This window comes from Arvicola amphibius, chromosome 15, assembly GCF_903992535.2.
Source record: "Arvicola amphibius chromosome 15, mArvAmp1.2, whole genome shotgun sequence".
NCBI classification, from domain to species: domain Eukaryota; kingdom Metazoa; phylum Chordata; class Mammalia; order Rodentia; family Cricetidae; genus Arvicola; species Arvicola amphibius.
In genome coordinates this window covers 35,491,422-35,504,916 of record NC_052061.1, presented here as the reverse complement: position 1 = coordinate 35,504,916, position 13,495 = coordinate 35,491,422, and the positions used below count along the sequence as shown (strand labels likewise).

Sequence of the window (13,495 nt, the reverse complement as noted above, 5' to 3'; positions counted from 1 at the left end):
GTTACTCGGGCTTCCTGCACTTACTGTGACTTGCCTTTGTTTCTTCTGTTTCCCTTTCCTTCTGTGCAGAAGCCTAATACCGTCCTAGAACCTGATTACCAGCCCTTGACTATAAAGAACATCACCACCCTGCCTGTGAATGTGCTGCTCTCAACAACTGGACCCTTCTTCATATGTGAGACTGATAAGTCCCTGCTGCCCGCAACTCCTAAGGTAACTGGGCAGGGTGTGTGTGTGTGTGTGTGTGTGTGTGTGTGTGTGTGTAAAAGAAAGTAATAAAAATATACTGCCTAATTTCAGTCCAGAAAAAATACAAAACGACCCGGGAAACAATAGAAAAAAAACTACAGGTAATTGCAAATAAGCAATAACTTATTTCAACTCTCAGTCAGTGGGAAGACATATGCATAGTATAAGACCTGCCAGCCCAGCAGGGTGACCTACTCACTCCTGCCCATTGTAATGAAGTTAATCTATACAGGGCAAAGACTTCCTACTAGGGAAATCTAACCAAAGACCCTGTCTCAAGGAACTGATGAGTTCAGTCTCCCAGTGAATAAGCCGATCTGCAAGTGCTGAGAAACCTGATCCAAGCCGAGAGAGAAGGCTGTGAGCCCACCCCAGCTGCCAGTCTGAGGCCAGAAGCAGCACTCTCTAAACAGCCCCGTGAGGTGTCCATGTGATTCTCTGCTGGGCATGGGGTCACAGTAGAATTGCCACAGACAGGTGACACCACGAGGCTGTGGAAGAGTAGGGGTGAAGGGGAAATCCAGCTCATACTCCATCTGGAAAGCTCAGTTTTTCCTTCTAGAGAGATCGCCAATGGAGAAGTGGATATGAGGGCAGCGAACAGTTGCCAGATGTCAGAGGAGAGAGCCTTGACTTGAGACCGGTCTGTGAGCCACACTCAGCAAGACGGACCTTTGAAGTGGGCGGGGACAGAGTGCTTGGAGAGAGGGTGTACCAGACAGTGCCCATCTGACCTCCTTGGATCACAAGAGAGGGAAGACCAACTCAGATTTCCCAGCATAGGAAACTAAAGGAGAGACAAGCCCCAAGTAAGACACAGAAGCAAATAAACTACGATGGGACTTAGCCAAAGAAAGCCCCAATAGCCTCAGAGACAGTACAGCTGATATGCCTGGCTCTGAACCACAAGGATGAGACATGAGTCCTCAAAGAGATGGCAGGTGTTGACGTTATCTAGATATGGGAATAGCCAGGCTAGCTTAAAGATAAACAAATATTTTATTTATTATAAGGAAAAAACTCACGCCACAGAAATGGAAGATTCTGGCTCTGTTCGGCTGTGGGAGGAAGCTACACAGACAGTGCACCTGGGAGGTGCACAGGTTTTTATCTCCCAGTCCCAGAAAGCCATGCCTAAACTAGGTTCCACCTCTTAAAGATTATTGGTTTCCCCATCATCTCTCCCCTTTTGTCTAAACAAGAGCCATCCAAACCCAATACAAACTATATACAATAGGAACAGATATCAAGTATAAGATTACAAACAACATGAGCAATATTAAGCAAGGAGCACATGACAAATGTTTTAATAAAAATCCTATTCCAAAGAGTCTAAATCTTGTATCGGAAATAAGCTTGGCTAAACCATAAGAGGAATGTAGCTATTATCTAATCTTCAACCCCATCGAAGGCCTGAGAGGGAAGTAATATTACTTGAGCAGGCAGGAAGTGCAATCAAGCAGCTTCCAAAGCAAGCAATATATGTTGAAGACAATTAGCTACCTGAGCAATCACCCAAAGTATCATTTGCAATGTTGAAGCAACCAACTTTGGCTAAGACATAACTGACCATTTTCAGAGGCAGGATATTTTTCAGAACCATCTTACCCTGTCTTGGCAAGATTTGACAGTCTTTTTCCTTGTGTCCTGCATATCCATTTCTGGATACCAAGTACTTTGTCAGGTTGAGGCATGGGCAGTTCCTTGCCCAAAGGCCAATTGCACCAAAAAAAACCCCCAAAACAAAAACAAAAACAAAAGAAAACAAAAAAAAAAAAAACCCTCCAAGTGGAGTGTCTTTAGTGCTCAGCATTCTCTTGGGAATAGATTGGTGCTGTCAGGAGCAATTATGTCTCATGTCAACAGAACCCTAAGATATTTAAATGCTCTACAGATCCTTGATATGGTTGAAGATTACCTATCTAGACAGAATACAGTCTCTATGTATTTAGAGAACCTAATTAATCTGACTGTATGTATAACAAACATGAACAACTATTGACCTAATATTTAATACCTGTATAACTTAAAGACTAAGACTTCATGTCAGAATATTAAATAACCTATAAACAAATATGCAGTAAATGAGGACAATGACCTCAAAATGTAAACAATGTGTAAGTATCTTGTTCAGATATATATATATATATATATATATAAAATACAATATGAAACTATATCCTAAAGGTTGTATCAATATACAAAATGTCCTAAATAGAGGTAGAAACATGCATGTATACAATCTGACATAATAACCTTGTATAGGTGTACAGAAATAACAAATATAATTTGAACTTGTATCAATATACAAAAACTATACCAATGCAAATTATCCATAAATAATAGCTCACAAATAATTCACTCTATTACCCACTACTATTATCCTTTTTTTAAATAAACATAGTTTCCACCTCAACCCTCTACCTGATACAAGTAACAATCAACAACCCCTAAAAGGTGTTTCCAGCTCTGAGTACAAACTTTTTTGGGAGAGGGGGCATCATCCTCTAGAATTTCTTCCCACTGTCATAGGGGCAAAGTTCTCTTTATGAGACCCTGCAAACAGAAAGTGATGGTTAGGTTTCAAGATTACTGTCTAGTATAGTTGCAAATGATTTCTGAGTAGTCGATAGGGATTTTTCAAAGTTCTTATTTTGAGTTCTTGTCAGAACATCATAAGAAGGTGCACCATTTCTATAGCTGGTACACTCCCCCCAAAAAACAGTCTTAAAGTAGTGCTATCAGCATCACACCCAGGTGGAGTTGTTGCTGTGGGGCCCTATCTTCTTCCTGGAAACTTCAAAGATTACTGCAGGAAAAGGATCTGTAGGAAAATCTATTGTTCATTGTGGAAAACTTAAGCATTATTCATAGAGACATACATTCAATAAAGAATATGATATAGACAAAATAGACATGAAGAAAGTAAAATTTTTTTTCTAAAGTCTTCCTTCTGTCCCATACCAGATAGCTCCCAGTATGAGACAGAAACTCTCAATGTTCCTTTTAACAACAAGCTTGGATTTAGAAAAGTACAGAGCCATTGTTCAACTCTAAAACCAGCTGAAATATATATATATATATATATATAAATGTATGTGTATCCATTACCTGACCTCATAAATCATATTCCCTTTTCTCGATGATCCTTAGTGGATAGTTAATTTTCCTTCTGTCAGCAGCATTCAAACAGCCAGGGTCTCTTGAATTTTTTGAAGATGTGTGTTTTCCTATAGAGATAAGAGCAGGACACTGCCCCAACCCTCTATGCTTTCCTTACCACCTGTATGGTTCCTGATCATTGTAGATGAGCTGTCATTTCTCTTTTTCAGGAGGTTTCTACTTTTCAAAGTGAAACTTTATTAATTTTGATGGTATCCATAGTTTTTCTTCTCCTGGCCCCATGTTGGGCACCACCTGTTGATGTTATCTAGATATGGAAATAACCAGCTAGCTTAAAAATAAACAAATATATTTTATTTATTGTAAGGGGAAAACTCACACCACAGGAATGGAAGATTCAAGCTCTGCTCGACTGCAGGGGTGGACACAGAGAACATACCTGGGTGGTGCACAGGTTTTTATCTTCCGGTCCCAGAAAGCCATGCCTAAACTAGGTTCCACCTCTTAAAGATTATTGGTTAACAAGGCTTTCCCCATCAACAGAGCACAGGAGAATAAATATATGGGAGGATGTGAAGATTCAGACATAAGTACCAGTCTTAATCAGCAGTCTTGGTCCACTGTTGTTCTTATGGTTGTAACGGAATAAAAGCAGAGATTCCCTCCCTGACCCCCACAAATGAAGAGCCCATAGCAATGAAAGGGTGGATAGGAGATAAGATAAATGTAATTAAAGGATGAGATTTTCAGCTAACTTAGATAGACAGAATGATGATTTTATAGTGGTTTGGAGGAGGAAATGCTATTAAATCTGCATCCCAGAAAATGTTACCATGGAGATGTGAAAAATGAAGCTGCCATACACAGTGGGCTTTAGAGTGTCTTAAAGATTAGAGACAGGACATATGTGGTGAGTGCTGAAGATGGGGAGGGCGATATATGCACCAGACTCCACCAAGAAAACATGGACAAAACAAAAACAGTACTGCTCTCTGGAAGTATGGGTCAGAATATCTGGGAAAGGCTCATGCTTTGGGTGGTATCAGTGCTGTTGTCCCAGAGTAAGCCCCTCATCCTTTTCCTCATTCTGCTACCAGCTGTGACCATAGCTTACTCATCCCTTCTTGGCCCAAGAAAACTGTACTGTGAACCAATTCCATGACAAGAATTAAGAAATGGAGGGCTGCCGGGCGGTGGTGGCGCACGCCTTTAATCCCAGCACTCGGGAGGCAGAGGCAGGCGGATCTCTGAGTTCGAGGCCAGCCTGGTCTACAAGAGCTAGTTCCAGGACAGGCTCTAGAAACTACAGGGAAACCCTGTCTCGGAAAGAAATGGAGGGCTGGAGAGATGGTCCCATGGTTACGATCACTGACTACTCTTGCAGAAGACCCAATGTCCAGTTCCCAGTACCAACATGGTGTCTCACAACCTCTGTAACTCCAGTTCCAGGGGACCTGATACCATCTTCTGGCCTTCATGGATTTCTACACATGTGGGGTACTCAAAAACTCAGCAGATGCACACAAATAAATAAAGAAATATTTTTTAAAGATTTTTTTTTTAATGATGGCCTGTTAGTGGTAGGGACCCAGGATGGATCAAGAGCTCCTATTTCTAGTAGTACATTTTCAGTTTTCATATTACTTATTCATATAGCCTTAATAAAAATCAAATTTATTAAAAAATAGAATCAACAAGAAAAAGAGCAGCATCCAGTAGAAAGTCAGAAGAAGAGAGTCGAGTTCACAGAAAGAAACAAAATGACTCCAAACACAAGAAACAGGTTCTGCTTTGCTCATAGTGGAGCAAACAGGTGGACAGCACCATGCAATAAACCCGTCAGATTGGCGAAGAGCAAAAGGTGGCTAGCACTTGGCTTAGGCAGGATGTGTGGACTCACTCCCCTGCGGTGTTGGGCAGTGGGCAGTGGGGGGAGGGCAGTATGCCAGTAGCTATCAAGATATTTTAAATGTCATTTCCCTTTGACCTAGTAATTCCATGCTTAGGGGTTTATTCTACAGACCCAAGATACAAGGTGACCCATATGCAAGGGGCAAGAGTATTCATCAGACCTTATAAGGCAAATGTTTGGAAGGCCAATAACCTTGAGGGGTTGGCTGAGCAAATGATAGCAGGGTTATAAAATGAAGCTTTGTTTAAGGAGGCAGGGACTATGTTAATTCTACCTACCCAAGAGCATGGGATATCTTTCCACTTTCTGGTGTCTTCTTCAATTTCTTTCTTCAAAGATTTAAAGTTCTTGTCATACAAGTCTTCCACTTGTTTGGGAGTTACTCTGAGATATTTTATGCTATTTGTGGCTATTGTGAAGGGTGTTGATTCTCTGATTTCTTTCTCAGTCCATCTATCATCTATGTACAGGAAGGCTACTGATTTTTTTTTAGTTAATCTTGTATCCTGCTACACTATTGAAAGTGTTTATGAGTTGTAGAAGTTCCTTGGGATCACTTATGTAAACTATTATATCATCAACAAATAGTGAGAGTTTGACTTCTTTTCCAATTTGTAACCCCTTGATTTCCTTTTGTTGTCTTATTGCTCTAGCTAGGACCTTAAGAACTATATTGAATAGATATGGAGAGAGTGGACAACCTTGTCTTGTTCCTGATTTCAGTAAGATTGCTGGGAGTTTCTCTCCATTTAGTTTGATGTTGGCTGTTGGCGTACTGTATATTGCCTTTATTTTGTTTAGGTATGTTCCTTGTATCCCTGCTTTCTCCAAGACCTTTATCATGAAGGGTTGTTGTATTTTGTCGAAAGCTTTTTTGGCATCTAATGAGATGATCATGTGGTTTTTATTTTTCAGCTTGTTTATATGGTGGATTACACTGACAGATTTTTGTATGTTGAACCATCCCTGCATCTCTGGGATGAAGCCGACTTGATCATGGTGGATGATGGTTCTGATGTATTCTTGGATTTAATTTGCCAGTATTTTATTTAGTATTTTTGCATCAATGTTCATGAGTGAGATTGGCCTGTAATTCTCTTTCTTAGTAATGTCTTTATATGGTTTGAAATGCTGCACTTTACACTGAACAGAAAACACTGGAAATGGATAATACCATCCTTAATATTTAGAGTTGTAGGCAACGGAAGACGTTAAATTAAGATCTGACCCTATCTGGCTACTCTGTACAAAGTCTATTCCTCCGTGTTTCAGAATCTTTAAATTTATCTTAAGGAAAGAACTTTGCAGTTTGTCCAGCAAGATATTTTCCAACTTAGTGGTATTTTCAGCTAAGAAGATTTAATAAGGTTGCTCAGTGGTTAGGAGCACTGCTATTCTTTTAGAGGGCCTGGATTTGGTTCCCAGCACCCACGTGGCTCACAACCTCATGTCTCTCTACTTCCAGTGTTCTAACTCCCCCTCCTGGCCTCTATGGGCACCTGCACACATGTGCTATGCACACAGACAAGCAGGCACACAGCCCACATAATAAAACAAGTTTAATTTTAAAGAATATTTAATAATGAGCACTCACATCAGGTTTTGACTTTGCACATTCATATTTTTTTGGTTTTTTTTTGTTTTTTGTTTTTTTTTTTTTTTTTGAGACAAGGGTTTCTCTGCAGCTTTGGATCCTGTCCTGGAACTTGCTATGTAGACCAAGCTGGCCTTGAACTCACAGAGATCTGCCTGTCTCTGTTTCCCAAGTGTTGGGATTAAAGGCATGCACCACCACCACCCAGCATCAATTCCTAAATTTTTATAACCCTGAAGTTCTTAGCCAAATCATTTCCTTCAAATATCACACATACACACATGTGCACGCACGCTCATAGCTATCTAAGTCTGTGTGCTGATGATCCAACAGTATATCTAGGCTTATTTGGTTCACAGTTTCTGCAGGTAAAAGCATGGTGTCCCTGGGAGAGCCTTGTGCTCTTCCGGTGATGACAGAAAGCGGAAAGACAAGAGGATGTGTGGAAGACAGCATGAGGGTCAGCCTTGCTTTGTAACGACCCACTCGTGTGCCAGCTAGCTAGGTCTCACTCCTGGACTCTGTCCCTAGTGACAGTCAATTTCAGCATGAGTTGGAGAGACAAAATAATTTTTTAAACCCAAACATATATATAGCATATATATGTGTTAAAAGAAATATGTATGAATGTATGTGTGTATGTAAAGTTGTGGACATGCATAAATATGACCGTCTTGTGTCATGTATCACACTGGATTTTCAAAGCATAGGAGTTGGTGACTTCATATTATCTTGTTTGTAGCCTATAAAACTGGAGGTCAATGAAGAGAAAAACCTGCTGGTCAAGTTTGACCCCTCCTACAGAAATGACCTGAACAACTGGGTGGCAGAAGAAGTCCTATCAGTTAAGTATGTGGAGCACCCTCAGGTGGACAACCTGTCCTTGCGTGGAGAAGTGCATTACCCCAACCTCAGCTTCGAGATGATGCAGGTGGATTTCGGCTGCATCCTGAATGATACCGAGGTCATTCGCTACATCACCATCACAAACTGTAGCCCCTTGGTTGTGAAATTCCGTTGGTTCTTCCTTGTGGACGATGATGAAAACCAGATAAGGTATGGCCTCCCCTGGAAGCCCACAGACCCGCATCGCTCACACAGTCATTTTGTAGCTTTCCCCTGAGTTAACTGTTGCGGTCTTTGCACCAGCCTTTCCTGAGCATCTTCAGACTAATGCATCATTGCTGATAGGAAATCACAGAGTCTAAAGTCGTGGCTCAACTCAAATTTCCAAACAGGGAACACATTTTTGAAAACCCTGTCACCACCAAAGTTAAGAAGGAATATTCAAAAGGTTACTTTCTCTCAGATCTAGTGGCTAGCACTCTAACAGTCTGTCAGTAAAATAAAGTCGTTGCAGAGTTTTTAACTGATCACTTCATGTGGTAAGAGCATGTCACGTGAGATCTACCATCTCAACCAATGTCAACACAATGACAACAGGCGTGATGCTCTATACAGGCTTCCAGAACATCACCATTTCCTACCTAAGTAAAACTGTTGGTACACATTCTCCTCTTCCCCAAACTTAGGTGATCACTCCTCCACTCTTTGATTTATGAATCTGATTATTTTAGAGAAATCATAGATGACTATTATATAAGAAGCAGTGACACTGTTAATAAGATCTGGGTAAAGTGGAACGCTGGACACTGTTACCAGGAAGAGAAGATGATGTCATCTGTGGGAAACAGTATAGAGCTCCTGAAGGAAGCTAAAAGTTGGCTGGGGGATGTGACTGAGTGATAAGCATTACACCCTCGAGTTTTACCCATGTTGTCACACACTGCAGAATTTCCATCCAACAAGCTGAATGATCTGTTGTATGTAATGCTCCATCCTATTTCCACATTTGTGTTGGCATTTGAGTGGTTTGAAAGGCTTATCTTTGGGGGGATAATGCTGCAAGGAACAGACCTCTTTGAGATCCTGCTTTTTGTCCTGCTGGATAAACACCAAGATTGCCGGATCAGATGGTGGTTTTATTTACTTACTTCTGGGGACGGAACCCAGAGTTCTGTGTGTGCTAGACAAGCACAGAGCTACTTCCCCAGGTCTGTTTTAATTTGAGAAGCCTCTGTGCTCAGTCCCATAGCGACCGCCCCACTGTGTGTCCTGGCAACAGCAGGCTTCCCTCACCACACTAAGGCTTCTCTAACAGCTGGGAGGGGACCGCCCGCTCAGGCTGCGATTCGCATTTCTGTGATGACTGGTGAAGCTGAAGGGTTTTGATGTCACTGCTCACGATGTGTACATTTTTGGAGAGCTGTCCATTCAAATCCTTAACCCATTTTTAAATGGGTTTAGTTTGGGGGATTTGGTTGGCTGTTGGATTGTAGGAATTGCTTACTATTTTGGAAACTAGCCCTCCTCAGCTGTACAGCTGGTGAGCTCTCACTAGCTCCGTAGTTGGTCAGCCTTTTCGCTCTGTTGGTCTTTCCTTTGCTCTACAAGGCCTTTCGAGTTTGATGCCCCACTTACTTTTGTCTTTGCTTCATCAGCTACAGAGTTTTCTGTGTGCATGTGTACATGTTCATGTGTCTGCAGCTCCATGTGTGTGTGTACAGGTATGCATGTGCATGTGTGCACATATGGGCATACACATGTGGAAGCAGAGGACAACCTTGGGCATTGTTCTTCTGGCAACCAGACACCATGGCTTTTAAATTAATGTGAAATTTTAAAAATTAGCTTATAAGGAAAGGGAGAACTAATTATATATAATCTCAACAAAATATTGGCAATGAATAACCATCTGAAAATATGATTACATGATATTTTATAGTCAAAAGAATTGATGTGGGAGGGTCTTCTATCTATCTGTTGCTTTCATTGGTTAATTAATAAAGAAACTGCTTGGCCTGATAGGTCAGACACATAGTGGGTGAGTAGACAGAACAGAATTGGTGGGAGAAAGAAAGCAGAGTCAGGCAGACGCCCCAGGCAGACGCCATGCATCTCCTCTCTGAGGCAGACGCAGGTTAAGATCTTTCCGGTAAGCCAACCACCTCGTGGTGCTACACAGATTAACAAAATATGGGTTAAAGCAAGATGTGAGAATTAAGCCAATAATAGGCTGAACTAATGGGCCAGGCAGTGTTTAAATGAATACAGTTTGTGTGTTGTTATTTCCGGTGGTAAGGCTAGCCGTGTGGGAGCTGGGGCGGGAACGCAGCCCTCTGCTCCCTCTACAAAGAATTAGCTTCCAATAGGTCTCAGTATGGCATTTTGATACATACTTCACTTTGGGTTGGTTCTTCTTCCTGATGGTCCCCCCATCTCTCTGCCTTCCTTTCCCACTTAGAACCTCCCCACCTTCGCTTTTGCTCTGTTTTGTGTCTCCACCTCCCTTCCCTAAAGCCTCCAGTTATTCCATTCCCATTCCTCCCTTTCTAGGCTCTGAACTGCGGAGCCATCTCTCCTGCCCTATCAAAGTAGTTGAATTTGTATTTCTCTAACAGATGAAAGTTTGGAGCACTATTTAAAATACGTATTGGCCATTGGCATTTCTTCTTTTGAACATTATCTCTTCGGATCATGGTCCCATTTATTGCTTGGCAACTTTGTTTCTCTGGTGTTTAATCTTTTTCAGTTTTTCCTATATTCTAGATATTAACCCTTGTCTGAGTCATGGCTGCAACAGAATGTCTCCAATTCTGTCTACTTAGTCATTAATGGTTTGTTTGGTTGTTGCATGGGGGGGGATGTTGCTATACAGAAGGGTTTTTTTTTATTTCACATAGTCAGGCCCTTTGTCAATTCTTAGAGTGGCTTCCTATGCTATTAGGCTTCCACTCAGAAATTTGTTGCCTATAGGTGTGTCCTGCTGTGTTCTCCTTCTACAGTTCCAGTGCTTCAAGTTTTTAATTGACTTCTGTAATCCAGCTTGGAATGATTTTTGTACTGGGTGTAAGCTATGGGTCTAATTTCATTCTTCTGCAGATATCTGTGGTTTTGTGGCAGATTCTCTCACTATCTTGGAGCTAGTCTGACAGGCCAGTGAGCCTCTTAACCTTCCATATGCTAGGCTAACAAATCCATGCTATCCGATAACCAGGCTTTCTATGTGGGTTCTGGTGATCAAACTCGGTCTTCATGCTTGTATGACAAAATCGTGTACTAACGGAACTTTGCTCCCTGCCCCTGCCATTTGGGGTTCATTTTATTTAAGGGGTGGGGTGGCATCCATCGCATACATGTGGGATGTCAGGGTATACTTATAGGAACTTAGGTTCTCCTATGTGGAGGCGCCAGGATAAAACTACAACTCATGTCATCAGGCTTGGCTGCAGGTGCCGTTACCTGATGAACCATCCCCTGGCCTCTAGATCTTTCCCCCAAAATCATTTCAAACCAAAGTAATGGACTATACATTGAGTATACAACCCCCATTGTAGCTTCAATACTTCTTGTTCTGAATATTTAGATGGATTTCTGTTCTAGTCCATGTAATGTGTTATATGTCTAGACACAACAGAGTTAGAAAAATGTGGGTGATAGTGAGGGACCTCATTTTCTGCTTAGTCCATGACCAGGACTGACGGAGTAATGTCTAACTTCCTTCCTGCATGGTTTTGACAGCCCAGTGTCGAGCTGTGATGGTGTGCAGCTCTTTAACTGAGGAGACCTCTTATTATGTCCGTAGTGGCTTGTCAGTGCTTCCCAGTACATAATCCACGTCTTACATGTGACAACGGCCCTTTTCTTGCCTCTGCTCGTTACCATGGTAACAAAGGGCTTTCTCTGAATGCCTTCTGTAGACATCTAGCAATGACCCAGTGCTCATTGAAGCTGGCAGACCATTCCTGGGCCTGGGCCTGAGCCTTGGAGCCTGCTCATTAAATGCTATGGACTGTTTGGGCTTGGAATAAAAATCCTGTAGATGAACATTTAAATAATTGTGGAAAAATCAGCCAACCTGACCTAATACACTTTGAATACCAGATTTGTGAAAAGTATTATGATGTACACAGCTAAATGAGCTTATTCCATCTGGTAGCAAGGGCACGCTTATTTATTTTTTTACTTTTTGAGAGGGCCGTTTCCATAATTAAAATGCATTTTTAGAAAATGCACTCGGCCAGTGCTGAATATGATACATTGAATTTTCATTGATTCAAACATCTATCAAACCATTTTTCTTTTCTCCCTGCAGTATCTTCCTTTATCTTGAGGGTGAGTCTCTCTTTATAACTCATGCCAGTTAAAGAGTCATTTGGCAGGAGTTGATAAGTATCTCAGCTGTTACCAACCAGGGACACGAACATGGACAGAGACATGAGCCTCCCTGAGGCTAGAGGGGGAAGCAGGTGTGGAATCATGGAGGGACAACTCCCATGGTGAACACGTTCAGAGATGTCACATCCGCATGTCCCAGAGCAGAAGCGGAGGGGGATTCCGAGTCACAGGGACTGGGTATGGATGTAAAGGCTGGACTTTTAAATCACAGAAACCCATACCTTGGATAGAACTCAGAACACAGAGCCAGAACCAGTCTAGCCCTAGCCTGGCTTAAGGCAATTCATGTAACACCATCATCACAGAGGAGTTCTCCGCCCTTCCCTCTGCTCGCCACTGTCACAGGTTGACCGCATTCTAAGGTTTGCGTTTCCACGTCTCTAAACAACGGCTACTGCTATTCCAGACTCTGAAATGCCTAGAGAAGAGTCATTCTGGCCAGACTAATTTAACCACACTTCCTGTGCCCACCAAACCAGGAAGGTGATGTGCTTGTCGTGTTGTCACGGCCACGTGCCCTATCCAAATCAAGTGGCCTGCTGGAGGGGCCGCGAGAGGGAACTGTGGGAGTTGGGGCTTCCCTTGCATGCGTCGGAGGCATAGCAGGTTAAGATGGAAGGGCGGAATATCTAAACAAAACTGGCCTAAGGGAGAGCCTGGGTTTGAGAGGGGGCAGAAGGTGGAGAAGCAGCAGGGCGAGAGGTTGGCTTCCCTTGGGTGAGAAGAGATAACGGAGGAATGCATCTTAGAAGGTGTACAGGCAGCTGTGTTGCAACACCCAGTGCTCCCATGGAAGGCAACCATTGGTGGTCATTCTTTTCTTGACTGGCAGATTCCATAGCCCCTGCTGTTCTTCCTGTCCTCCACTCTCCCTTCTCAGCTCTGCCAATAGTCGCTGCAGGGAAGTAAGTTCCCCTCCTCTCAGTCTTAGATAGTCCAGGTAGCTTCAGCCCCCCCACCTCCTCTGCTGCTGACTCTGGTCCCCTCTGCTACAGTTCTAAGTTGAGGGCGCTCTTGATGTCTTCTCTCTGCTGTCTCCCAAAGGATTCATGTCCAACATGCTGCACAGTAATTCTTGTCCACCCCCACCCCGTGTCTTCCTTCCTCACCCTCCCTCTCCTCCAGGGCTCCTTGTCCCAGTGAGTAACATCACTATTTCCCAGGAAGGACCAGGATTCTTCTTCATCCAAACCCCACCCACTACAGCAAACCCACCTGTGCTACCTTATAAAAACCTCTTGTTGGTTTCCACTGCTCGGACTCTATTTTCTTCCTATCACCTGTGACGTGGGTGGTTGTGACAGCCCTTACCGGGTCCCCTGCTGCCGCACATGTACCACAGTCTCATTCTATCCAGGGTCCCGGTGAGGAGACTGTGT

General features: G+C 42.7%; 1 protein-coding gene across 1 annotated transcript in view; it reads left to right on the top strand.

Annotated features, from left to right (window-relative positions):
* Hydin (HYDIN axonemal central pair apparatus protein) overlaps positions 1-13,495 on the top strand; it is a 325,609-nt gene that overhangs the window by 165,067 nt on the left and 147,047 nt on the right. The window contains exons 22-23 of the mRNA XM_038312407.1: positions 70-213; positions 7,621-7,934. Of these exons, the coding sequence (XP_038168335.1) occupies positions 70-213; positions 7,621-7,934 (458 nt within the window). The remainder of the gene's footprint in view (positions 1-69; positions 214-7,620; positions 7,935-13,495) is intronic.